The 27,500-nt window shown below is 52.9% G+C and overlaps 1 protein-coding gene across 22 annotated transcripts in view; it reads left to right on the top strand.

The window, feature by feature from the left end:
* Nrxn2 (neurexin 2) overlaps nucleotides 1-27,500 on the top strand; it is a 109,390-nt gene that overhangs the window by 40,937 nt on the left and 40,953 nt on the right. For 8 of the 22 annotated variants that reach the window (XM_055610372.1, XM_055610367.1, XM_055610366.1 and 5 more), the window contains 8 exons: nucleotides 2,778-2,822; nucleotides 11,090-11,251; nucleotides 12,150-12,588; nucleotides 18,939-19,325; nucleotides 19,465-19,668; nucleotides 25,296-25,324; nucleotides 26,582-26,708; nucleotides 27,062-27,443. In XM_055610372.1, the coding sequence (XP_055466347.1) occupies nucleotides 2,778-2,822; nucleotides 11,090-11,251; nucleotides 12,150-12,588; nucleotides 18,939-19,325; nucleotides 19,465-19,668; nucleotides 25,296-25,324; nucleotides 26,582-26,708; nucleotides 27,062-27,443 (1,775 nt within the window). The remainder of the gene's footprint in view (nucleotides 1-2,777; nucleotides 2,823-11,089; nucleotides 11,252-12,149; nucleotides 12,589-18,938; nucleotides 19,326-19,464; nucleotides 19,669-25,295; nucleotides 25,325-26,581; nucleotides 26,709-27,061; nucleotides 27,444-27,500) is intronic. The other 14 variants (XM_055610378.1, XM_055610382.1, XM_055610377.1 and 11 more) reach the window with 7 other exon arrangements.

Raw genomic sequence — 27,500 nt, 5'->3', positions numbered from 1 at the left:
TACTGAGTTTTTATAACAGTTCTGTGAATGGGAGCTGTGACTCCCATTTTACTGATGAGAAAACTAAGAAATCCCCTCTGCAGAAGATAAGCTTGTGTGAGTCTGTCTGGATGGGAGTTAGGAGGCCTTGGAACTTGAAATCTGACTCAAAGCCTCATTTATTTGCCTCTGCAGGTGACTGGTGGCCTGTTATTCATGTACACTGTAGTCTTCTGGGCCCCTGACATTCTTGGACATTCTCAGATCTCAAGACCATTTGAACGGTCTGAACCTCTTGACTTACAGTTTAAGGGAGTGAGCCTTTTCCTTTGTCCCAGGCTGTGCTTGTTCAGGCTCTCAGGCTGTCGTCAGCATAGACTTTTGCAGCTCATGCCTGCGGTCCTCTTGGTGTCTTTAGGGGACAGGGGGTGCATTCAGAATTCGATAGTAGAGATGGGATATAGTTTTCTTCTAAGTTGTTTAGCCCTGGTAAGTTCTCTTACTGTAATGATTAACTCTTTTGTGACCTGTCCCATTGCTGCTGTTTCTTGAGGGAATCCGGAGCTCTTGACAAATTAGTAGGAGGCCTGGGGTTTGAACTCATATATTTTCCCTCTCCGTCCTGGCTTTCACCTGCTGTTCTGGAACTTCTTTTGTGAATGCTGCCGCCTTCTCCACACACTGTTTTATTTTCCGTAACAACTCGGAATGGTTCTTGGGTTTTTACTTGTGGTGTCCTTACACAGCCTTGCTCCACTGCACAATGATATCCGACAACTCAGCCCTTTTGGGATACCATCAGTTTGGCTATGCCGAGGTTGATTGTTCGCTGCTCTGACTAGCTGGCCTCTCCATTTCAGGACAGTCCTTCCAGCTGTCCGTGCAAATCCTCTCATCACAGGCTATCACCTTGCTCCAATCATTGTACCTGTGGCCAGACTCTCCTTGCTATATAGGCTGCTTCTCCATACCTAATAATTAATATTGGCTACTCGGCACTTCTACCATCTAAATATCGAATTCTGTTAATTATATGAGTCCCTTGTTCGTTGTCTTCATCAGTTACTCCTGTGACTACTGGTTCTAAGATCTGTTTAGCTCACAGATCTATCCCTAGAGCACCCCTCCCCCATCAGTCTCAAGTTTGCAGCTTAGCATCTAATGTATCCCTCCATCTCTGATACTCAATAAAGCTGCCTTGGTCCTCTCCAGGTGCTTTTGAAGTTGGATATTGCCTTTGGCAAAGGGAGGGAGAAATGGAATATCAGTACACAGAGGCAGGGTCTTTAGAGGTCAGGGTAGCAGAATGTGGCTTAGAGTCCAGAGAAGAGTAAAGGAATGTCGATCCTAGGGCCTCTGCACTTTTCTCTCTGTGTAGACAGGGAGTGAATTTCTGGTTGTGGGAAATGGAGGTCCAGGGGTCTATGGGTATCCCTGGAAGGACACTGGTTCCTGGGAGACCATTAACTGTCCCAGGGTCTTGAAGGGAGGTTCAGCTACTCACAGGAAGGGTGGCTGAGAAACATGGTGAAAATTGGGAGGGTGTTAATGGGGCCTCTGGACAAGTCAAAGTGGGCAGGCAGGAGGACTCAGCTAGGAGTGGGGCAGGGGAAGAGGAGGAAGAGGGAGGAGGGTTTGGGACGGTGTGATCATGAACCCTCTGCAGCCTGTGGAAGGCTAGCTTCCCCTCCCCAATCCCACTGTGATGGCGGTTCACTCTCTTCAGTTATCAAGAAAAAGAACCAGTGTGTATGTGTGTGTGGGGGAGCTCCTCTCCCCCAAGGATCCCTGGATCTATTTGCCTAGCCTCCATCCCCAGGAAAAGCAGATATCCAAGTTCCCTTCCAAGCTGTCTTTGGCCTCCAAATGAAATCGCCTCTTGTCCCTGCCAGTCCTGTGATTCTCTAGGGGCGTTGCCCACTCTTCTCCTAGCCTGCCAGCCAGCTGGCCTGTCACCAACCAGTTAACCCATTAACACGACATGGCCACTGGTCAGCCAGTTGGCCAGCACCATCTCATTCCTCAGCCAGTTCTCTGGAAAGCCATCTGGGTGACCAGTCGGCCAACAAAGCCATCCGTCCACTCCTGAGTCAGTGGCCCACCCCTTCTCACACCCTTGCTCCCCTCTCTCCCTCCCTTAACTCCTTAACATCTGAGCTGTAGGACCTACTAATCCTGCATACTGGGTCTGCTTCTTAACCCTGCCTCCCCCCTCCCCTTCTGTTGAAAACCCCCTCCCCCGTTGCCAACTCTGTGTGTGTTACTAACACGCTTATAACCCAGGGGACCAAAGGATGGGCAGGGACAGGTGGGGGCCAGGTATGAGTGAAAAACCGAACTAACTTTCTGTCTCATCTGCGGAATGTCAGTCATCTTTAAGTCTCTGCTTTCTTGGTCCAGTTTTTTATTTTTTTTTCCTTTTTGTTCTTGTTTTCTTCTTTACTAACCAAGGTCTCTAACTGTTCCCCTTCTCTGCAGATGTCCTTCGGGAGGGATGAGGGGGAAGAGGAATCCAGAGGAGGGGCAGCGGGAGGTGCTGGGAGAAGAGGGGGTTTAATTTTGTGTGTTTTCTTCCTCCCATTATAATTTTTCTTTAAACACTTCTACTGAACCTGAGGTGGGAGGGTTTGAGCAACCAAGCAAATACATATGGCTGTATCTCCTTCCTTGAGTTTCACAGTTGGTCATTTTATTTTTTCTTTTCTTTTTCGTTCTGTTCTTTTGTTGTCCTTGTTTCTTTTCTTTCTTTTCTTTTCTTTTTTTTTGACACCCCCTTCCCTCCCCCCTCTCCGATGAAGCACGCAGGGATTGGACACGCTATGGTAAACAAACTGCATTATCTGGTAGATATCACTCTAATTGTCTTACCGTTTGGTTTGCCGTGGGTTTTTTAACTGTTCGATTCTCCCACTTTTGTTTCCTCTCTCCTCATTTGGTTTTTGCTCTTCAAATTGCTTTTCTTTCTTTTTTTGTGTCCCAATCTTTAAATTTCACTTCTTTTAGTTTCTCTTTTTTCTTTCTTTCTTTCTTTTTTTCTATCTATCTATCTATCTATCTATCTATCTATCTATCTATCTATCTTTTTTTTTTTCTTTTTTGATCCAAACTCAAGTCCAAAAGATAAATGGAAATTCAGGCATTTGGTGGGCTCCTGCCCTGGGCTCCTGCCCCCTGACAGGTTTCCTGGCCTGAGAAACTTGGGGCAGGCCCCCATTCTCATCAGCTCTGGTTAGACCAGCCCGATGCTGAGCTTATTTTTATTACTTTCTTCTGTTCTTTCCCCTGCTTCTTGGTTCTTGTTTTGTTTTGTTTTTGTTTTCTCTTTGATTTGATTTCTTTCTTGGTCTCCTGAAAATCCATGGAAAACACCATCCCATGACACGCTACGCAATGCTCACTGTCAGCTCCAGACAGGGGCTCCCCAAGTTGGGAAGAGGGCTGAGGGTGCCATCTCCAGTAGCAGCCAGCTGGGCATGTTCTCCCAAAGGGGTAGGAGGATGGCCTTGGGACCTCCTTTAAGTCACCAGTTCACACCAGTTTAGGGGCTGCCCTGTGCTGGCTGTTGCCCCTACTTCCCAACCTTGAGGATTCCCGGCTCTGTCTCCCCCACATGTTGCATGGCATGAGTGGTCTTTCCCCCTACCAGGGATAGCGTCCAGATTCCCCCACCGCGCTGCTGCTCTGACTAACACTGTGTTCCACACTGTCTTTCTTCCTCTTCAGCCCCATTTCCTTTGTGTCCCCTGCCTCTCCTGCATGGCCTCTGACAGGGCTTGGCGTCCTTCCCTGTTGAGGGCATGAGAGGAGGAGCCCCAGCAGGCATAGGGTGGGGGCAGCTCTCCTTGTCCTTGCCAAGCTCCTATGTTTGGGTTGGGCCTGATCCTGGTGAATGCTGTTGTGGGTGTCAGTGTAAAGGCAGCTGGTGTGTGTTGGTGTGTGGGTGTGACTGTGTGTAAATGTTGGTGTGATATTTAGGGGTGTTAGTGGGAAGCCATGCTGTGTGTTTGTGAGGCTGCTGGTTCTCTGCATGTGTAAGCGCTGGTGGGAATGGGGGCTGCAGGCTTGGAAGGGTTCTGGGGCCTGGTAAGGATTCTGTATGGAGGCGGGCTGATGGAGCTGGCTCTGCAGTGCAGGTGCAATGCATAGCAGGCAGTGAGACAGAGAAAGGGTTGGGAGGCCCCATCCTCCTCCTCTTTCCTGCCTCAGAGCATGTGCCCTCAGGCCCTGCAGTGTGAGATCCCCTGGGATTCCCTCGTGCCTGCCCAATTCCGGCTCCACAGCAGCCGGTTAGTCATTGCCTATTAATAATGCAAAATGATTGAACACCAGGCTGGGGACCCTGCAGATGGACGTGTCTGCTCTCAAGGGGTGGGAGGGATTTGGGGCAGCTGCCTGTCTTGCCCAGCCTGCCAGGTCTGCCTGGCTGGAAGGCTAGAGAGCAGGGAGGTATCACAGCTGGAGTGTCTAGCCTGAGCGGTCCTTTATGCCCCTCAGGAGGCTTCACCTCTGAAGCCATGGGGAGCCCTTGCTGACACATTTGTATGTGTGTGTGTTTCCTTCACCTACATAGACTAGTGTCCATGGCCAGTGCCTCCCCAGCCATGGCCAATCTAGCACCTGTGTAGGCTCCCTTGCTTCCCAGCGTTCACCGAGATCCATACCAGGTCTTCACGGGCCCTGTTCCTCCAGCTGCTGCTTTTATGAGTTAGAAGCTACCCATTCTGTTATTCTTGAGGACCTGCCAGAAGAAGGACTTTCTTTACTAGCCGAGGAAATGGTTCACCTGGTAATGATGCTTGCCACCAAGCCTGATAACCTGAGTTTGATTCCCAGAACCCATATGGTGGAGAGAGAGAACTGACCCCTCCAAGCTCTTCTTTGACTTACATATACACGTGCCGTGGCTGCGTACGTGTGTGCGCGCACACACACACACATGCACACACACACACACACACACACACACACACGTGCACACATGATATATAATTTTTAAAACAACTGTCTAATATAAAACAAAACAAAAACTCAGGAGTGGTGGCGCATGCCTGCAATCCTAGCACTCAGGGAGGCAGAGGCAGGTGGATCTCAGTGCGTTCAAGGCCAGCCTGGTCTACAAAGCAGATCCAGGACAGCCAAGGCTGTCTCTAAAAACCAAAAAAAAAAAAAAAAAAAAAAAACCAACAAAAAACAAAAAGAACTTTCTTGTTACTGGACAGCCAACCTGTGACTCTGGGACAGGGAGCCAAGATCAACCCAGGTGATACATTCAAGTCCCTGGAAGGATTCCACCCTAGGCTTAGGGCCCAACAAACCTTCTTTCAAGTCTCCATGGTGAAATACTGACCGCATGGGTCCAGGCCAGAGAAGCTTAATGGTGTACCTGCCTGCCTTGTACAACAAGTCTGTGTGAAGACCAATCAAAGTAACACAAGCTCCGTACTCTAGAAAGAAACTGTAATTTCATTAAGCTTAATAAAGCGCTCGCCAATTCCTGCTGTTACCAAGACAGGGATGTTATGTGAAAGAGTGGTTCTCTTCCTGTAGCGGACTCTGAGGAATAGGTTTCTTTGGTCCCGCTGGAGATCTTATTGCAATCCCTTGTTAGGAACCACTCTCAAAATAACTCCAAGAAACCTCAGAGTGCTTCAGGGATGTGGAGGAGGAGAGAAGACAAATGGCTTACCTCAGTTCGCCAAGAAGCCAGCAACCCTACCTGGTTTCAGCACTGATAAAGAAAAAACCTGCTAATTTCTGAGCCTACAAGGCCCATACTACCCTGTTTCACCAGTACAAACAGCAGAACGAACCTGTTGCCTTGTGTGGCCTCAGAAACCCCTGCAAACCTTTCCAAGGAACTGGCTCCTTTTAGGCCCAGACTGCAGTCAAAATATGGGGTTCTGCAGGTTCTGGTTCACAGGGTATCCCTCAGATAGATTTCGTGTCATTTTATGTTTATTTTTCTACCTCACTCATTAGGTCTTTTAGTATGTGAGTGTTTCTGTTCTGGAGGAGAGCAGAAAGACAGAAAAGGCTCACTCAGATGTCTCCATTGGTTAAGCACGACCAGCTGATGAAAGCCGGTTTGTAAAGCTAATGTTGTTCGTGCATACACTAGGGCCTCTACAAAGTGTTTGCATTTGGAGTTTCTTTAATTTCTTTCTTTTTCTCTCTCTTTTTTTAATTTTACAGTGAAAGATCTATTTTTATTCTGTGTGTTTAGGCCTTTTTGCCCGCATGTATGTATGTCCACCATTTGCATGTTTGGTGCCCCAGGAGGCCACAGAGGATGTCGGATCCCCTGGATCTGGAGTTATAGGTAGTCGTGAAACTGCCATGTGAGTGCTGGGAACTGAACCCTATCCTTTATAAGAGCAACAAGTGATTATAACCACTGGGCCATTTCCTCAAACCAACCCTCCACCCTCATAGAGACACAGGGTCTCTCTGTGTAGCCCTGGCTGTCCTGGAATTCACTGTTTAGACCAGGCTGGCCTTGATCTCACAGAGCTCCACCTGGCTCTGCCTCCCAAGTGCTGGGAGGAGGGTTGTGCACCACTATGCCTGGCTTCCTCTTTTTTCTTTTTACATTTTTATTTATTTAATCTATGCATATGTGTAGGAAGCATGCCACCACAGTGTATGTGTGCAGGTCAGATGCCATCTTAGAGGAGTTGGCTCTCTTTTCCCACCATTTGAGTCAGTGATAAATTTCAGGTTACCGGCTTGGTGGCAAGCACCTTTACATGCTGGGCCACCTCCAGCTATCCCCCTGGCCTACATTTTGAATTCCATTTAAACTTGATGATGCCTGGATTCTAGGCAGGAGATTGGGCATGTCCCCACTTAGCAGATGGGGAAGCCAGGACCCAGAGAAAGCACCTCCCTTTATATTACAGAGGAGTTTATCACTTCCACTTAACTAATTGGATGCTCAGTCGGCTGGAAACAGATGGGAGGGCCCAAAGTTTAGCCCTTTTGAAAGATGAGCGTCAAAAAGGCAAAATTGTTCTGGAAAACAGAAAGTGATGAAGAAGAACCTGGGACTTCTGACCTCAAGTCTTTCTCTTCTAAAATTCCTGGAGTTCAGGACTCACCGGAGGGCTGTGAATCCTGCCTGTGCCCGAGTCTGTGTCTGGCACAGAGCACTAGGCAAGCTTAGCAGGGCTGCGATCTCTCCCTTGGCTAGAAATTGCTTCTCCCGGCTCCCTGCCTTGCTTCTGCCCCGTATCACCCCGAGGCGCTGCTGGGAACTTTTTTTGTGGCCTAGTTGTTCGCAACCATGATAAGCCTGTGTTGGAACCCTTAGAGAATATGATGACAGCCATGTGGTCTAACAGGGGACAAGACAGACCGTTGGTGCAGTGTTACCCACATTGTCAGGGAGTTCGCTCAGTCAGCCATAGGTTCCAGCAACCGTCCTCCATCTAACTCTCCCTGGAAAAGGGAGGTGAATGGCCTGTGAGTTGTGATTGTGTTAGGCCCCTGGAAGTGGCTTCCGATGGGACACAAGAGCTCCCTTTTTCTTTAGTCTTTTTCCCTGGGACACAGTGGGTATGGGATACTTGTTGCATGTGGGTATATTTGTGGTTAGGACTTGGATTCGCACCCCATCCAGCCTTCTTGGGCTGAGCTGAGGAGAGGAGGGGCTGGCCAGTCCATCCAGGTCACAGGAGGCCTCTTGAGCCTCCTCCAGCCTGTCTCCTTGTTCCTGGAGAGCATGTGGTGCTGGGCTCGTCCTCTGGGAAAACCCTCCACTCATTCAGTCCTGAGCGGGTCAGTGTGGGTTGGTCATAGGGCCTCTGCTTTGTCTCGGGGACATAGCTGTGGTCCTCAGTGCTGCGTGGAGAGGAGCAGTCAAGACCGCCACCCCGGAGCCTTCTAGGATGTGTGTGTGTAGATGTGTGTGGGTTGATGATCTGTGGTGAATGTCAGAGGAATGTGTGATGAAGAAAGCCAGGTTTGAGTATCTCTGACACACTGGTTGCTCCTCTGTCTTCCTCAGTGGAAGGAAGCTTCTTCCTGTGCTCCACAGCTCTCTTGCCTCCATCTCAGCTCTTCCCCATCTCCCCTGCCCTGCATGCCCTCTCACCTGCTGGCTGCTTTTCTCTGGCCTGCTTGGACAGTGCCTGGTCCTCGACCCTGTTCTTCTAACCTGCATGGGTCCCAGCTGCAGTGGCTGTTCTATGTGGCATGCGCTCCCTTCCTCCCCTCCTCCCCTGCTGGCCCCACCCCTTCCAGAAGCTTCGTGGGGGGGATTGGGGGGCAGGGGCGTCAAGAACCCCTGGGGTGGAGGGGGGCAGGGGAATTATTCCCCTGTTTCCTGCTTTTACTAACGAACCTGCCATTTTTGTGTCTGGACTGACTTGTCTGAGGGAACAGTCGGGTTTTTACTAATCCAAGTCATCTTCCTCCCTGCCTTCCCCAGACACCTTCCTCCATTCCCTTCCCCTCCACTTCCTCTCCACCCACTGCCTTCTCCTCTCTCCCTCAACTTCTCCCACCCACGTGGCTGGTCCCTTCCTAAGCAATTCTCCCAGTGTCCCATGTCCCGTGTCCCCTGCTAGCCTGTCCCCAGCCCTATGGGGTACGAGAGGGAATTTAAGGTCATCCTTTCCCTCCATCTGAATACAGCCACCAGGCAAATTGAGATTCACTCCCAGCTTGGAAGGGGATTCAGGAGGGTGTCTTGGGCCTCAGCAGTCTACTCCAAGTCAGATGCTTCTAACTCAGGGTCAAGGAAGGGCAAGCTTGGTCTTAGCAAAAGCAGTGGGATGAAGAGAGCTCATAGCATGAGGGAGATTCCAGGATGGTTCCCCGGCTTCTGAGGCCAAGGAGGGAGACTTCGAGAGGCGCTCTGGGACCAGGAGGGAAGGTGTGATGAACACTTCTGAGCATGCTCACTCATGTGAGGCTTTTTCACTAAAGTCATAGTCTGCTGCCAGTTAGGCTTTTAGCTAGAGATCCAGCACTGGGTCCCAAGGCGACGTGATGTGGACCTATGATGACCAGGTGCTATGTCCCCTCAGCTGTGCTGAAATTAGTGGGGGTTCCAGGGACATGTCAAGCCAAGTTTGCTGGCAGCCTGGTTGGGTTGAGCCTGCTTAGGTTCAGGAGCCGAATGGCAGCCCATTCCAGTCTTTTAGGACAGCAGCAGGGGACACAGGGAGAGAGTGAGTGTAGCCACGTTGCCCTAGGGAAGCCTGTTCACCTGCCTCAGCTTCCCTGACCTACCCCACCCTTTCATTCTGATCCCTTCTTCCCCTCTCCAGCTCCCCTCTGCCCTGTCTAATCTCTAATCTCGTTTGCATGTTTTTGTGACTAACCTCTCTGACCCCTCCCTTTTCTACCCAAACCCCACTTCCTAGCTTCAGGACAAAGTGGAGGGGAGAAGAAATAAATGATCATGAGCAATCCTTCCCTCAAAACAAGACTCAAAAGTATCCAGACTGCCCCCTCCCGAGATACCCATCTCCTCCTGTCCTTGAATCCAGTTCTTCTAACACAAGGTTTGATGGTCTCCAGGAGATGGCTTCTTTACTCTGCTCCCTGCTCAGCCCCACCCTACTCACCAAGAGGCTCCAGCCAACCACGGGGTGGGGGGTGGAGGGCTTTTGGCTCCCTTTGCTTAGGAGTTCTAGCTCGCCTCCTGACAGCAGAGTACTGAAGACCAGGAGCTGGCAGGTGGCTGTGCTGCAGACTGGAGTAGGGGACATCACAGTGTGTGACCGACAGGCTCTTACCTCAACACTTTACCTGTAAAAGGGGTACTTCTGAAGCATATCTGGGCTCTAAGCCGCAGCCTGTGGAAGTTCGGGGTAGGGCTGACAACCAAGCTCTTAGGGGCCCCCTGGCCCCTCCTAAGCCACAGCTTCCTAGAGAGAAGCTTGTGTTACTGCCGCCTTTGGCTCCTCCCTTCAACCTTGCTGGGAGTGAAGCCTTCCTGAGCTCCTGGGGCACTAAACTCTGCAGGGACCAGGTCCATATTTGCTGAGTAGAGAGGATCAGAGTTGCCCCTAAAGTAGAGTCTGTCTTCCCCAGCCCAGAGCCTCGTACCTCTCCGAACACCAGGCACACCCCTGCTTTTGGCATCTTGCCTTCTGGATGGATTTTCCACCCTGGAAGGGTGCACCCTGGCCTCACTGTTCCTAAGGGTAGAGCAACAAGGATGGCATCTACAGAGAAAGATGAAGGGTGAGCTGGGAAATAGCATAGGTAGGACTTTTCTCTTCTTTGGAAGAACAGCGAACAGCGAGGTGTATAATCTCAGCATATGAAAGGATGAGGTAGGAGGGTTTCCACAAGTTCAAGGCCAGCTTAGGCTTTATAGCAAGTTTTATACTCGTTTAGTTAAAAAAAAAAAAAGACTCAAAATATCAGGGTACCTTAGATCTTGAGTGGCAGAGGTAGGAACCAGCCCTGGTTCCATTCAACTCCTGTCCTAAGACTCACAGGCCTACCTGGGTCTTCGTCCTCCCCACTGTCTCAGCTGCCTCCCCAGCTAAGGCTGCAAGAACACAGCACCCAGACAGCAGGGCTGCAAGTGAGTCTCAGCACTGTTAGGAAGGAAGGAAGGAAGGAAGAAAGGAAGGAAGGAAGGAAGGAAGGAAGGAAGGAAGGAAGGAAGGGAGGGAGGGAGGGAGGGAGGGAGGGAGGGAATGGGCTCTTCTCCTTTAGAAGGAGGCCGGGAAACCACACGTATGTCCACAGTGCTCTGCTGAGACAAAGCTGAGGGTGCAGCTTGCTTCTCCCCACCTCTTTTGTGAGGCCCTTTCTGGAGTCTCCTAGTACAGAGCATTTCCCTGGAGTTGCTCCTTGAGCCCATCATGGTGAGTGCCCCACAACACCTTCCGGCTCACTCCTGCCGAGCTTGGGCTGTGGGTCAGGCAGGGCAGGCCTTAGCCCACCCAGAAACCATCAAATCTTGTGCTGTCTCCTCTTCCTCCTTCTTCCTCTCCACCCCCCACTGTTCCGCCTCCAAGACAAGCAGACATAAAAATGGGGGTCCCCCTCCCCCAGTGCCCCCGGTCCCTCCCTCGCCCACCTGTGGCTCTTCCCAGGGCGTTGATGCCGGTTGTCTCCTGTCTCTCCCCCTCCTTGGGCTGGGCAGGTGACCATCTCGGTGGACGGGATCCTGACCACCACAGGCTACACGCAGGAGGATTACACCATGTTGGGCTCTGATGACTTCTTCTACATTGGGGGCAGTCCCAACACAGCCGACCTGCCTGGCTCGCCTGTCAGCAACAACTTCATGGGCTGCCTCAAGGACGTGAGTAGGGCTTGGAAGGGTAGCACTTGGCCAGCATGCCAGGTGACTCAGTATCACCTGGGCCAGCTGCCCCTGGCCTCTCTCCCCTGTGAGCCTGAAGTGGGATGTGACCCTTCATTAAAACCTAAAAGCTATTGACTCAAGTCAAGAGGTGTCCCTCTTTTTGTTTTCTTGGGCCTTGAAACACCCGTCTCTTCTGAGGCTCTTCGGTACTCCAGAGGGAAGATTGGTAGGCCTGAAGGCTGAGGCTTTAAAACATGCCTCAGGCACATGTCTTTCACTCACAGTCTTGTTGGCCAAGTCACACCACCTTGTGAGTTGCCTGATGGGTAGGTGAAGGGTTGGTCCCTACTTCATGGATGACTGTTAATCTCCATTAGAAGACAGCAAGCAGAAGAGGGATGTCAGCTGACAGGGCGCCTGCCCAGCACACAGGCAGCCCATTGGTTCTGTCAGCATCACATCAACTGAGTGTGGTGCTGCAAGTCTGTCGTCCCAGAATGAGAGAGGCAGGAGGCAGGAGGGTAAGCTCAACGTTGCTCTCAGCTGTAGAGTGAGCTTGAAGCCATCTTGAGCTACATGTGACCCTGTCTCAGAAAACAGCAACAGACTGTAACAGTAGTTGCCCACCTTTTTGTCATCGAAAGTGACAGTTGAGCTGGACCCAGGAGCCCACAAAGGAGCTGCCTGGACAGCGTGGGACTGGAAGACAGGACCAAGGCACCAAGGGGAAATGTGTGGCCTGAGAATAGAGGCCTGAGCCTTGTTGACTGATGGTGCTGAGCTTGGGACCACTGGGGTGGGTGATGGCTCCATGGCTGCCAGGGAAGGGGGGCCCTTAGTAGCCAGGCCCAAGGCTGCTTCTGCTTCTCTACCCAGACCCCTCTCCTCCTTACAGGTGGTCTACAAGAACAACGACTTCAAGCTGGAGCTCTCCCGACTGGCTAAGGAAGGGGACCCGAAGATGAAGCTGCAGGGGGATTTGTCTTTCCGTTGTGAGGATGTGGCTGCTTTGGACCCTGTGACCTTTGAGAGTCCTGAGGCCTTTGTGGCACTGCCCCGCTGGAGCGCCAAGCGTACTGGCTCCATCTCTTTGGACTTCCGAACCACTGAGCCCAATGGGTTGCTGCTCTTCAGCCAGGGCCGGCGGGCTGGGGCCGGGGTGGGCGGCCACAGCTCTTCCCAGAGGGCCGACTACTTTGCCATGGAGCTGTTGGACGGTTACCTCTACCTCCTGCTGGACATGGGCTCTGGGGGCATCAAGCTTCGGGCGTCCAGCCGCAAGGTCAACGACGGCGAATGGTGCCACGTGGACTTCCAGAGGGACGGGCGCAAAGGTCAGGAGGTCTCTGGGCCCTCCCTCCCCCAGCCACTCTTTCACAACTACCCAACCTCTCAAGCTTTCATTTCCGGCTTAGTCCCTTCTCTCAGTTCTCCTGTGCTTTTCTGTCACTGGGAGCTGACAGAAGGCATAGGGGTCTGGACTCACACCTGTGCTCTTCCTTATCTGTGGAAGGAGCAGTTCCCTCAGGTCACCCTGGATGGGAAAGAGCTTGTCTGGAAACACTAGCATAGCACGTAATGGAGAGATGTCCCATGTCTTGAAGGAAATAAGTCTCAAAGCCAGGTGTGGTAGCTCACACCTGCCACCTCAGCATTCGGGAGGCAAAGGCAAGGGAATCTCCGTAAGTTCGAGGCCAGTTTGGATTACATAGCGAGGGCTAGACCAGCCAGGGCTGCATAGTGAGTCTTTGTCTCCAAACAAAAAAAAAGAAAAAGAAAATAGCTCTCCAGCCCTGGTTCCCTTTCTACCAGTCTTAGTTCTTTAACCTAACAGGTAATAGCTCTCCTTCACTATCTGGGGAGCTTGTTCCTAGCACCCCCAGAGACACCAAAATCCACGATGCTTAAGCCTCTTATAAAAGATGGCATCTCCTGTACACATCCCCCGGGATAGCTTAAGTTACCTCTAGAGCCCCCCAAATCGCTAATATCTAATGCTGGGCCTGAGGAGGACACAATATTGTGCCGTTTGGCAAGCAGGGACAACAGCATCTGCCTTTATTTGGTACAGACAAATCTTCCCTAAATGTTTCCACCCATGTTTGGTTGAATGAATGCACAGCCCGAGCACGCAGAAGCTGCCTGGTTCTCTGAGCACCGACTGTGGGCTGACAGACTGTCTACCTCACTCTGGCCATCAGAGATGCAGTGACTAGCTCACCACACCTGCCTGGCCAGAACGGTTTCAGATCGAGGGAACGGCTGGCTGGGTGCTAACTGACCCTGCTGGGCTTCCAGGTTTGGCTTTCATTGGCTGGATTCGGAGAGGCATGGCCGTGGATTTTTCAGAACTTCCGTCGCTCTAGCCACCTTCTTTTCCTTTTCTTTTCAGCCTCCTTCTCTCAGGCTCTGCCTGCTAATTCCCGTGTGCTTGCCTTGCCTCCATCTTGTTGAACCCAAGAAAGAGAATTGATACAAATGAGGCCTGACACATTATCCAATTTAAGTGCTTATCAGTGTCAGCTAAATTCTCTCATTCCTACCACTGCTGGCCTGCAAGTCAGGCGGAGTGACCTCCTCTGCTCACAGGGAGGAGGGGACTTTCAGGCCCCCAGATGTGAGGCCCTGCCATCCTTTCCTCTCCCCTCCCCAGAGAAAGCCATGAGAAAGGTCTTTAGCCCCTGGCTCTGCCTCTTGACAGCACCATTGAGTCTTCACTGACAGTCTCTAGGGTTCCTCACATTTGGTCAGCAATCCTTGGGTTGGATGTCCATTCAGGACCTTGGAGCAGCTGCTCAAGCACAGCTTAGACCTTCCTTTGTTTTCCTGCGTCCCCATATCTCAGTGCTTGAACTCTGGGCCTGCTCCTACTGAGCCATACCCCAGACTCCTTCTTCCTGTTTTCATACCTTTTAATTGTGTCTCATGTGTTGCTTTTGTGCTACCGTGTGTGAGTAGAGGCCCAAGGACATTTGGGGAGCTTGTTCTGGCCTTCCACCTGGTGAGAAAGGATCTCTTGTTTCTGCTGCTTCCCAGTGTACCCCAGGCTAGATGGCGCTCATCCTGACTCACCTCTCATCTTGCATAGGAATGCTGGTCACACACAGCCACATCTTCTATGTGGGTGCGGGGCGTCCGGCTTGGGTTGTCAACCTTCCATAGCTAGCGCATTCACACATTATCCTGTGTCCCGGCCCCTCCCACTGTTTTGCTTTTGTTTCTTTTTGAAATTGTGGCAAGTTGCATGTCACACACAAAATTTACAGCCTTAGCCATTAATCATGATTGGGGCATTGATTGCACTGGTGCTGCTCTGCAGCCCTCACCTCCATCCAGATGCAGTTTTCCAGTCGCCCCAGATTGAAGTTGTCTCCATTCTAATTGAAGTTGCTTTTTCCCCCTCCTCGTCTCCAGCCTCTGGCCACCACCTCTCTGTTCGAATCTGGCAGCTCTGGGACTTTTGCTTAGGGAAGTCACGCAGTATTTACCCTTCCTTTTCTTCCTCCATTTTCATGTGTCTGTACATGCTTGCATGTGTGTGTGGTGGTGGGGGCACACATATGTGGGTATACTTGCATGCACAGGTCCAAGGCGGATGTTATGAATCATCTACCTCATTCATTGAGGCAGGGTCTCTCAATCAAACCCAGAGCTCACAGATATGGCCAGCCAGCTCGCTGCGGGAATGCCTTGTTTCTGCCAGTACACCCACCTGGCGTTTCTGTGGTTTCTGGGGATTTGAACTCTGGGCCTCACACTTAAGGCAAACACATTAACCACAGCGCCATCTCCCCAGCTCCTCCTTTTACTACTTCCTTCCTTTCCACATAGGGTCATGCACATAGCCCAGCCCAACTTTGGAATTGCGATCCTGTTATCTTAGCCTTCCAGAGTGCTGGGGTTATAGGCATGAGCCACCATATCCGAACTGTATATCTGCCTTCTTGTGCCTACCCGTTCCAATGTGTGCAGTGTGTTTCAGGGTTCGTCTGTGTTGTAGTGTGGGTCAGAACTCCCTTCCTTTTGAAGACTGTATAACACCCCAGAACCATGCCCACATCTTGTTTATTCATTCTTCTGTCAATGAACGAGGTAGGGTATTCCGGTTCCATATTGGGGTGTGACTCTGGCCAGAGTGCACTTCAGTTCCCTCTCCAGAACCCTCTGCCACCACCATAACCTCTTTTCTTGTTTCTTCCTTTCCTTCCCGCTTCCTCTCAGCTCTTGCTGAATCTTGACTCCAGCAGTGAGTCAAGCAGGATCGCAGCAGGCTCTGGGGACTCTGGCCATAGACAGAGGGGTGGATGATCACAGGGGTCACATTTGGGATCCTGTTAGGAGAGGGACCCAATGGCAGCACCCTGAAGAAGGTGACACCTGTCCTGAGAGAACAGGCTTGGGGCCATGGTATAAGGGGAGCTAGGGCTGGTGGAACAGCTCAGCAGGTAAAGGCTTTTATTGATCCTGATGAGCCAACTTTGTTCCCCAGATACCTTGGTGGAAGGAGAGACCTGATTCCTGAATGTCGTCCTCTGACCTCCACGCACATACATTCCATACACGCACACGCACGTACTTCAGGGTCTGAAGACAGCTCCGCCTGCTGTTCTTTCAGAGGATGAGAGTTCGGTTCTCACCACCCACACCGGGAGGCTCAGGACCACCTGTAACTACAGCTCCAGGGATCCAGTTCCTTCTTCCTCCAGAGGCATGTGCACACGAGCACATATACCCATAACAAATAATAAAAACGGTTCCTCAAACCACAGGGACTTGGAGCTGGAGAGGTGGCTCAGCAGTGAAGAGCACTTTTTAACTCGGGCAGAGGACCCAGCTCTGGTTGCCAGCCTCCACATGGAGGGAGGCTCATACCCCTATGTACATGCAGGCACACGCAAACATATACATAAGATAAAGGTAAATTAAAAAAAAAAAACTTTACAAAGGAGCCCAGGAGGCCATCTCTGGTCTCTGGACTGGGAAGGTTTTGAGGAGGAAATGGCTTCTAGTGGGAGCAGAGGAAGCTTTGACCCTCCCCGCATCTCTGTGCTCATATGCGACCTCCAGGCTCCTTCCTCTCTCAAGATTCCCACCACATCCGTGCCTAAGATGCCCAGTGGCTCCTTATCACGACTTAACCTTGCTAGGATCTTTGCTCCTATTTATTATTTTATGACATTTTACACAGGGTCTCACTGTGTAGCCAGGTTGGCCTCAGTCTTGTGGCGGTCATCTTTCTGCCTCCTGAGTGTGGGGATCACAGCTGTGAAGTACCAGACCTGCTGCGACGGCCTTCTTCTCCTCCTCTTTTCTTCTTTTAAGAGTTTGTCCAAACTTGAAAAAGGGAAGCATGGAATAAACACACAGGCTTCCAGGCCTAGCGGCACACCCCTTTCATACCAGCATTCTGGAGACAGAGGGCAGCAGAGCTCAGTGAGTCAAGGCCAGCCAGGGCACAGTAAGAGCCTGACTGAGGATGTGTATTGAGGCGCTCAGTGGGTAGGAGTGTATACTGCTCTTCTGTAAGACCCAAGCTTGTTTCCTAGCACTACCATTGGTGACTCACAACTGCCTGCAAGCTCCGGGAGACCCGATGGCAACCTCTGCTTCCTGTGGGTATCTACTCACACGTACGCACTCCCACACAGGCACTCACACATACATAGAAATTTAAAAAAATCTTCAGGCCAGGTGTGGTGGTACATGCCTTTAATCCTAGCACTAGGAGGAGGAGACAGTTTCAGGCCAGCCAGGGGTACAGAGTGAGGTCCTATCACAAGGGGGAAAAAAATCTTTAACAAATATAAACAAGCCAGGCACGATGATACAAGCCTATGATCCCGGCACTTGGGAGATGAGGCAGGTGGATGAGAGGTTCAAGACAGCCTATGGTTACATAAAACCATTCTGGGATGCGTGACACCCTGATTAAAAAGACAAAACAAAATCCTGAACCAGAACAACACACACACACACACACACACACACACACACACACACACACACGGGTATGTGTCTAGACATAATGACTCATTTGTAAGGTCAATAGGAATCTGCTCTGTATAAGAAGTTCCAGGTTAGGTACATAAGCAAACCCCCATCTTTAGTACACACACACACACACACACACACACACACACACACACTCACATGGGGAAGGGATTCTATAGCTTGAGATTACAGTAAAGGCTTTGAAGGGCCCACCAGATCGCAGGTGTTTTTCTGTTGTGATCACCTGTCTCATTCTGTTCTCTGCTGCTGTAACAGAACATCTGAGGCTAGGCATTTGTCAAGGAAAGTTTACCTGGCCCACAATTCTGGGGACTGTGAGGCCCAAGAGCACAGTGTCTGTTTCTGGGGAGGCTTTTGTACTGTCCTAACCCAGAGCCACATTGAAGAGTGGCATTCCCACATGAAGGAGACAAGGAATGGGCCCCTCACTGTTTAATACTCTGCTCCCGGGCCTGCCCAGGGAGGCCTGCACAGCCAGTGACCTGATCATTGTTAAAGCTTCCATCACCGCCCCAGTGGCAGCCAGATTGCAATTTGTGCTTTGGAGAGAACAAACTTGTTGAACCCACACTGTCATTCTTTCCTCCCAAGGAACTCTTCTAGCCCGGTGAGCGTGTCCATGTCTGAAATCTCAGCACTCAGAGGCCAGAGGCAGGAAGATCACCATGAGTTTGAGGCTAGCCTGGGCTGTATAGTGAGTGCTACACCAGCCTGAGCTACAACCCAAGACTCTGCTTCCAGAACAAAACAAGGGGCTAGAGATAGCAGTTAAAAGACTTACTGCTTTTGCAGAGGACTGGAGTTTGTCTCAGAACTCATGTCCATCAGCTCACAACCCCCTGTAACTCCAGCTCTAGGGAATCCAAAGCCTTTTCCTGGCCTCTGCAGGCACCCTCATGCACACACGGGCATACAAACACACACACAGACCCATACGTAAAATGAAAATCCTCTTTAAAAAGCAAAACAAAACAAAACCAAGGCAAAATGACTCTTTTTAACTCTGGAGCTCCAGGTGCGGCTGCCTTCTGGCCACCTGCCTGTGTCCTAGGGCCCAGGGGCTCTTCATCTTGTCTGCTGGCCACAGAACCGGCTCCAGGCTGGCCTGCAGAGCTGAGGGGTGGAAAAGGCAGGCCCTGGGGTCTTGCTGCTTGGAGAGGACTTCCGTTAAGTTCCTCCTCTGCTGTGGTCCTTGGACAGGTGTCCCAGTTTTTTGCTGGTTCAATACAGGGTAGTAAAGGCCCGGTTCCCCGGGCTGTAAGAGCTGCCGGGTGTTTGCCTTACTCCAGTGTCCTCCAGGTTCTCCGCCTCCAGTGTCTGGTCTGACGGGGTGGGAATGACCCAGTGGATGGTACGACCTTCTTAGGGTGCAGGATTTTGCATGTATGTGCCTTGCAGGTCTTTTTTTTTAGGTGGCTAGGAAGGGTCTGGACAGAGGCTCCGAGCACACTTCCGCTGGGCTGGGGCTCTGTCTCAAGCACCGGGACGTGCGGAATTTTATATTGTTCAGGCAGAGGGCAAGTGAGGCTAGGCCCCCAGGCCAAGGCTGTTGCTCATTCTCTACTGTGGGATACAGAACGTTGAGGGGGAGGGCTTGGCAGCAGACTCAGGACGCCCCTTTCCAGGCTGTGACTTCCCTCCCCACTGATGCCCACTCTCCCTTGCTCCCCAGGCTCCATCTCTGTGAACAGCCGCAGCACACCATTCTTGGCCACGGGAGAGAGTGAGGTCCTGGACCTGGAGAGTGAGCTGTACCTGGGCGGCCTCCCTGAGGGGGGCCGAGTGGACCTGCCACTGCCCCCTGAGGTGTGGACAGCTGCTCTCCGGGCCGGTTACGTGGGCTGTGTGCGAGACCTCTTCATAGACGGGCGGAGTCGAGACCTCCGGGGCCTGGCGGAGGCGCAGGGGGCTGTGGGCGTGGCTCCTTTCTGCTCCCGGGAGACGCTGAAGCAGTGTGCATCAGCTCCCTGTCGGAATGGGGGCCTCTGTCGAGAGGGCTGGAACCGGTTCGTCTGTGATTGCATCGGGACCGGCTTTCTGGGTCGGGTCTGTGAGAGAGGTGAGGCTGGCCCCGTGTCCTCAGAAGGAACCCCTTTTCCACCCCCACTTCTCTCCTCGTTATGACTCTCTTGTCTTCTCTGTCTCTCTTCCCTTTCCATCTCTCCCCCACCCCCTTTTCCCTGTCCCTCCTGGGGCAGAGGCCACGGTCCTAAGCTACGATGGCTCCATGTACATGAAGATCATGCTGCCAAATGCCATGCACACGGAAGCAGAGGACGTGTCCCTGCGCTTCATGTCCCAGAGGGCTTATGGGCTCATGATGGCCACTACCTCCAGGGAATCGGCTGACACTCTGCGTCTTGAGCTGGACGGGGGGCAGATGAAGCTCACCGTTAACCTCGGTAACCACCCTGTCCCAGGCCCCCCTGGCCTCTCCCTGGCCCCCTGGCCTCTCCCTGGCCTGCCTCTGACCTACACTCCCCTCTGTCTGGAGAAGCTGACCTCGGCAGTTTGGAGAGATAGGTAGTAACCTCCCGAATCTGAGCGCGTGAGGGCCGAGACATCTCTGTTGAGGATATACAGTCTGGACCAATGCTCCGTGGCTGACCATACTGTAGGCTGGTGACCCAGAACACAGCCACACACCTGTCGGATTGCATCTGAGTGTGATAAGTGTCACTCCTGTGGCCTGTTGGCAGCATCTGTCCCGCACACACGAGATGGCAAAATTCATTCTTGTTCACTGGCACCTTCACTTGCTCATTCGCTGGCGCATTCATTATGGAATTGCTGTTGATACCCGCTAGGGACAAGCCCCACTGGGCTCAGCCTGGTGGCAGACATGAGGACTGCAAACATCTGGCCCCTGCGCCAGCCACCCCTAGCTCCTCCATGTAGATATGAGCTGTCTCAGCGTGCTGTGTGTGGCTTTCTGTGTGCACTCTGGACACAGGAACGTGCTACCTCACATGATTACCATGTGATTCATTGCTAGAAAACTCATACTTACCCAGCATCTGTGGAAGACACCAGTTCACCAGGCAGGGATTGCTCACCCTGTTTCACAGATTACGAAACCTTTTTTTTTTTTTTTTTTTGAGACAGGGTCTCACTTTGTAGTCCAGGCTGGCCTCGAACTCACAGAGATCCACCTGCTCTGCCTCCTGAGTGCTAAGATTAGAGATGTTCATCACCGCTCTTGTCCCAGTTGTAGAAATCTTATGTTGATTTGGCCAAACTCAACAAAGCCAGTGGTGGCTGGGGGGAGATGCCTGTGTCAAACCCAAACCATGGGCTACTCGTTCTGGGTTTCGGGTGGCGGTTGTCAGGGTGCTGGCCCTCTCCATCAGGCTACTCGCTGTCTCTGCTCCTGCCCATGGGCAGCAGGCCTTGCTTACACATCCCCTGCTGGTCCCCAGGGGCATAGAGGGCACTGCTTTGTTATCCTATTAGGTTATCATGACCCGTGGTTTTTGAAAGAGAGAGAGAGAGAGAAGAGAGAGAAAGAGCAGAGTTACTCATTTGCCTGGCTTCAAAGAGACTTCATGTGAGGGCCGGCTATGCGCCAGGTCAGGAGCCAGAGCCAGGAGACCACCTCACGGAGTGCAGTACAGGCCACCCTGAGTGGAGAGGCCCTACAGCGTACAGGCTGCTGGTGCACCCTCATTGCATGCTGTGAAAGTACCACAGGCGAGGACCGCTCCGTAGAAGCCTTCAAATCCCAGAATCTGGGCAGAGCACCGTGCTATCTGGTCACAGGGGAGGAGGGCTCCCCAAAACACAGAGCTCTGAGCTTTTAACCATGGGCCTGGACTCTCACCTTAACCCTGATCTCCAGAGCATTTCTGGGGTAGATCATGGACCTCGGGGGCCTTGTTTACATCCTTGTGTTGGCTCCCCACATTGCTCACCTGGCCTTTGTGCTTTTTGGTCAAGGACTGGCTGAGAGGCAGGAGCTGGGACGGAAGGCTATGTGGGTAACCAGAGTCTCAGGTTGGTTTGAGGTGTGGTCCTCCAGCTCTGTTCTGACCTACAGTCACAGCTCATTGAGTGGGTGGCAGATGACAGCTCGGACAGAGGACACAACAACCTTTGCCCTCCCCCCTCAACTATGCCCTTGACACTGTCCTAGAAGGAAGGTCTTGCCCAGGGCCTCGTATCATTCTGTCTTTCTCAGTCTCTTTGGGCTTCGGTGTCACACGGCTAAGTGCTTGGCTCTGCTCTGTTTGGTGGGACCAAGCAGGGAAAGCTTGGAGCCTTTGATCCTCACAGAAAACATGCTTCTGGCCTCCTTGGACTGTTCTCAATCCTCTAGGAAGAAGCTGGAGTTTCTTTAGATGAGAGACGGCATTCTTGGCCAAGAAAACTTATCTTGGTGGGCCCTTGGGACCTAACCCTTGGGATTTGGCCTTCTTCCTACAGGCTTGCCTTTCTGTCTGCATCTCATGAATCTCAGAAGTGAGAACAAGATCTAGAGACATCTAGTCTGGGTATACCAGACTGATGACAGCCAACAGCCTGTGCCCAACACTTCTGGTTGTTTTCTGCCCCCAGTCTTCAGCGACATGGGGGCTGAGAGCTCTAGCATAGCTGATGACAAAGTTGAGACCAAACACTTGGTGCAGATATACCTGTCTGCAGATTCCGCTTGACACGAGGGCACAGAGATGTGTAGGTACCAAATATGCTCCAGGGTGGCACATCAGCCTGGGGGAGGGATCCAAGTCAGAGCCTGGTACAGGGACCTGCTTCCACATAGTGTCACTAGGACAGTCCAGCCCAGAGAATTCCTTGTTCCCTATCCTGTGAACTACCCAGGGCCTGCCAGACTGGGAGCAGCATGGAGGCCAAAGTTCTGGGCGGGGCTTGCTGCTAAGGAACTACAGGTTTGGTCTCTGATTTGTGTTCTGTGTTTGTAAGAAGGAAGGCCAAGTGGTTGAAGAGGTAGCCACATAGTTCAGCAGGCTCCTAGGCAAGGAAACTTGAGCTGAGCCCAAGGAAGGAGCAGAGGTACCAGAGAAGGCCCTGGTAGAAGGGGACTTCTGTGATGGCCTCTAGAGATGGGGAACCTGGTACTTAAGAGAGGTTTGGCCGGGTGATAGTGGCACACAGAGGAAGACAGATCACTGTGAGTTCAAGGCCAGCCAAAGCTACACAGAGAAACCATGTCTCAAAAAACAAAGCAAAGCAAACAAAACCCAACAACAACAAAAAAGAGAAGGCCAGAGAGGCTCTGACACCTCCTTCCAGACAGAGGAGCCAGAGGCCTGGCTAGTACTGGCTTCCCCAGCACTCCAGCCACTGACCATGCCTCTGAGAAGCCACACCCCAAGTCGGGGAGCTGGTCTCTGTCTCTAGGAAATCCAGTGTCCCTTGGATTCTTAGCCCTGTGGCAGTGTGGCCTGTTCCTTGCTGCCTAACCAGGGTCTGGAAGTGCCATGACATCTCCATGAAGGGCATAGTCTAGGCTGCAAGGGGTCCCCTCCTTCAGCCCCTACCCACATGCATTCCCCTCTTTCCATTCAGAAGCTGGTGGTGTCCAGAGATGCCCACCTCTGAGGTGGACATTCCGGTCATTGGGCTCTTCTTCCTTATCGTCCTCCTGCCCTTAACCAAATTTCCCCTTCCTCCTAAATTCTCACTGGTTTTGCCCTCTTGAGCAAAACCCTGGTCATGTTTTAAGTCAGCAGGAATACACATGACATCCCAGAATGCTTTGGTCCTGGGACCCCGAGAGAGCTCACTTCCCACCAGGGGCTGGACTGTAGTCATGGCTGGTGACTGTGTCTACAGGCTGGGAGCCTGAGTGGAGATGGCGGCGGGCCAGGTGCTACCTCTCTGTGCGATGCTCCCGAGAGATGTGGCTGTGGCCTTTTGAGGCCCCTGGAATGTCGCTGCAGGCTCCATGTCTCCACCCCACCCCGTTCCTGGAAGTGAGTTGGCCCAAGCCAGGGAGCCATGTTCTTAACTTTCATTCCTCTCTGTGTGGGCTGTTCCCCCCCATCCCATCCCATGTTCGTGCCATCACCCTCAGCCTTCCCACCCATCCTCTGCTCTTGAGGCACCGGCTGCCGGCTAATGGGCTATGGATTATCACTCTCTGAACAGCATTTTGGGAAATGTGTGCATGGAAGGGCTGCGTTCTCCAGCCTGCTCTGTCCTGCCTTCCTCTGGGCGGGGCCTGGCCCCTTGGATCTCCATCTTCAAGGGGGCTGCTGAGGGGAATCACTGCAGGGTAGGCGGCAATTGTCATCTCTTCTCTGGACAGATGGGTATATCCTCTCGTTGGGATGGGAAACTCAAACTCTTCACTTGGGTCTGTTCCCTTATAGGAGACCGACCTGCACTTCCAGCCCCCTCCCCTCTTTTTTTTTTGGACCCTTCATTGGTGAAGACTGCTGGCTTGGAGAGAGCCCCTGGGACCTGACTCCAGGGCCTGGCACCCTCCCCTCCCCTGCCCAGCCTCCTCCCCTCTGTTCTTGTTTCTTCCTCTTTTCTCCCTGCCCTTTCTCAGCCTCCTTCTCCCCTGTGACCCCTCACTTCCTCTTGTGTCTGTCCTTTGACCTTCCGCTGCTCCCTGGGTGCCCAGGCTGTGGCTCAGGGTCTCTGCTGCTCCTCCCACTCTGCTGTGGTTGACAACGCGTGTGGAGCTCAGCTGTACTGCCCCAGGGGCCCATGACCCTCAGAGCCACAGTGGGTATCTGTTTACCACCGCTGCACGAACCTTCCGAGGCCCAAGGGATGCCAGGTGCATCCTGGGCTATGGGGCTCCTGGGTAGGGCCCACAGGAGGCTAGGGCATCACTCTTAATGAGGGTTAGAGACCATTCTCTCTCTGAAAGGCCAGGGCCAGATTAGGGCACACCCTTAACCTGCTGCAGCCTGTTAGCTCTGAGGGTACCCAGAGAGCCAGGCTCGCAGAGATCTGCCTGAAGTTACTCAGTGAGTCTGTGTCACTCACCGTGGTGAGGACACACACACACACACACACACACACACACACACACACACACACGATGCCTCACAGCCCCAGACACTCCAGCCTGGTGAGGCTTTGGGCTTACGAAGTGGTATGGTGCCCTTAGAACTTCAGGTGACTCAGGGCTCTGTCTTCTCGAAAGGGCTGGCTGACTCCCACCAACCAAAGTGTTTATCAGAGGCTCTTGGGGGCCTGGGATGTTGGCTGTATATAGAGCTGGGTTTTCTAACCGTGAAAAACCCTGCCAGCTTTGAACTGGGGGACAGCGATGCCAAGACTGGAGCAGGATTGAGGGACCTTGCTTATCAGTGCCTGGCACTGTGCCTAGAAGTCGCATTTTGCAGATCTTAGTGACCCTGTCTGAGGCCGTGGGTCCTCCTTAAGAAATTGCACAAAATCTTAGTTCTTCAGGGTGGACGAGTGCTTCAACTCTCAGTGGTAGCTTGGTGCCCTCAGGGCAGGGACAGACAGAAGGAAGGTTCCTGCAGGGGTGGTGCTGGCCTCTGGGGCTTTGGGAGGTATATGGCCTTAAGAAGGGGGCCCTGGGGCAGACCCCTCTTTTGAGCTCAGAGCTTGAGGAGTGACGTGTCACACCTGAGCTCTAAGCAGGGTGTCGTCCCAGAGCAGGGGATGCAGGGACCCTGGCCTTCCCTACCCATCTCCCTCTCAGTGGTTGGGTAGATGTGGGGACGGTCAAGCCCTCATCCCCCGGGTCCCCTGTACGGCTGGAATTGCCGAGGTGCCGTCTCCCTCAGACACGAGTGGCTTGGGACCCTCAAAAGGGGAACACAAGCCCTCTTCCCACCACCTGACTGCTCTGCCTCTTGGCTCTAGGGAGGGTTGGAGCCCTCTTGAGGGCAGGAAGGACAAAGGTTCAACTGAGGAAGGGGAGAGGGCACCTGGGCACGCGTGGTCCCCAGAAAGTGGCCCTAGGGGGAACCCCTGCCTGCAGATACCCCTCCCTGTGAAGGATGTAAAAAAAAAAAACACACAAAACCTTGTTTTGCCTTTTTTTCTCCCTTCCCCTCTGCCCACCCCATGGCCCCCCCAGACTGCCTGCGCGTCGGCTGCGCACCTAGTAAGTGGTTTCCCTCTTCTTCTGCAGAGACCCAAGGGGTCTGGGAGGCTGGACGTTGGGATCTAGGGAGAAAGGGATGGAGGGAGGGGGAAGAGAGTTTCATTATTGGCCAGGGCTGGGGGGAGGGGAACAGGCATGGGGGTGGGATGGGGAATTGTGGAGGGCAGGGTGGACAAAACGAAGCAGAACCAGGAAGGATGCTTACGGATTGCGGGAAAGGGAGGGCCAATGACACCGTGTTGCCCAAGTCATCTACAGGAGGAAGAAATCTGAGGCTAGGCGGCACCTGCTCCAAGTACATAAAGCCTGGAGACATTACGCTGCAGCTCCATCAGTGGCCACAAGGGGGCAGGCGAAGCACATGGGAAAGACGATTTGTGTAGGAGAGATTGGGAGCATGCCCAGAGCCTCAAAGTCTAAGTCCCGTTTAATGCCAGAGTCTGCAGAGCTCCTACCAAACTCAGAGTTACCAGTGAGGGTTGTAAGCAGGAATTAGAAGGGGAAGCCCCGTAGGTAGGTTCAGGCCTCTCTCTGTCACTGGGCTAAGTGCTCAGTCTCACTTTCAAGGAAGATGTGGACTTGGAAGGCACAAGTAGAGCGTTAGTGTGCTCAGTGCCACTTCTTTTACGTGGTTGTGGCATAGTGTGTGCACACACCTGAGGTCTCAGCGGTGCTGCAAAACCCAGCAACATCTGACAGATGTGTGTGTTGGTAATCGTGTGTCAATCGACTGTCAAGAAATGGTCACAGCTTCCAAGAAACAGACTGTGTCTGTGGCTCTTTGAGCGCTGTGAAGGGGGTAGCTGTCCCAGGGAGTAGAGTTAAAGAGGAGTACACGGGAAGGTCACAGCGGGCCCCAGCCGGGTTGTGCAGGTGGAGGGTGAAGCCATGGGTGCCCGCCCTTTGTGGTGTGTGGAGTGTTAGGCCTGAGAACTCAGCTGCTGGTGTCACACGCTCCACGCCCTTAGGAGACCAGAGGAAGGAAGGCGTGTCCATGTTCGCGGCCACCGTTCATGTCAGATTCTGTAACAAGTGCCATCCTCTGTAGTCACGCAAAGTGGCAGGACTGAACGGATTAGGCTTGGGACCCAGGTGTGAAAGGCTTCCCTGCATGCCCTCCAGGCGTGAGGAGAGGGGCACCCGCACCGAGCGTGCTAGCAGCTGAGCGTGCCTACAGGCGCGGGTGGGCTGTCTCACGCCTGGGCAATGCCTGGAGCTGTCTGTGACCGGGTCGGTGCCATGCTCATTCCCCCCTTGGTGCTGCAGGTAAAGGCCCCGAGACACTCTTTGCGGGACACAAGCTCAACGACAATGAGTGGCACACGGTGAGGGTGGTGCGGAGAGGCAAGAGCCTGCAGCTGTCTGTGGACAACGTGACGGTGGAAGGTAGGCGGCCTGGCCCCGGGGTGGTGCGCAGAGTCCTAGTGACCCGTGCTTGGGTTGGAGCCTCTGCCCGGGTTATTCCTAGGGAAGTCATTATCGTGGGTCCGGACCCCAGGGGCCATTTCAGTCCCTGCAGGCCGGCATCTTCTTGGAAGCCTGTTGGTCCTCCGCTGGGTCCGCGGCTTCTTCCGGAGTGGTGGGATGGTGGCACTGGCCCAGAACATCTACTCGTGTCCCTTCCTGTGGCCTCATGTTGAGGCGATGATGTTTCTGGGAACGCAAGGCCCTGTCCCAGAGGTGACCCCGCGTTTTGTGCACTGTTCCTCTCCCTCATGTCGGTCTTTTGTCCTGAGCAGGACAGATGGCAGGCGCCCATACTCGGCTGGAGTTCCACAACATTGAGACGGGCATCATGACCGAGCGGCGGTTCATCTCTGTGGTGCCCTCCAACTTCATCGGGCACCTGAGCGGGCTGGTGTTCAATGGTCAACCCTACATGGACCAGTGCAAAGATGGGGACATCTCCTATTGCGAGCTCAATGCCCGCTTCGGGCTGCGCGCCATTGTGGCTGATCCTGTCACCTTCAAGAGTCGGAGCAGCTACCTGGCGTTGGCGACGCTGCAGGCCTACGCTTCCATGCACCTCTTCTTCCAGTTCAAGACCACGGCCCCGGATGGACTTCTGCTCTTCAACTCCGGCAATGGCAATGACTTCATTGTCATCGAGCTGGTCAAGGGGTGAGGGGCTGGGCGTTGTGGTGTCCCCTTGCTGACCTCTGGCCATTGGGAATGTTC

This window comes from Psammomys obesus, unplaced genomic scaffold (assembly GCF_907164565.1).
Source record: "Psammomys obesus unplaced genomic scaffold, mPsaObe1.curated_primary_1811, whole genome shotgun sequence".
NCBI classification, from domain to species: domain Eukaryota; kingdom Metazoa; phylum Chordata; class Mammalia; order Rodentia; family Muridae; genus Psammomys; species Psammomys obesus.
The sequence above is the reverse complement of the archived record's forward strand: the minus strand, read 5'-3'. Positions and strand labels throughout refer to the sequence as shown.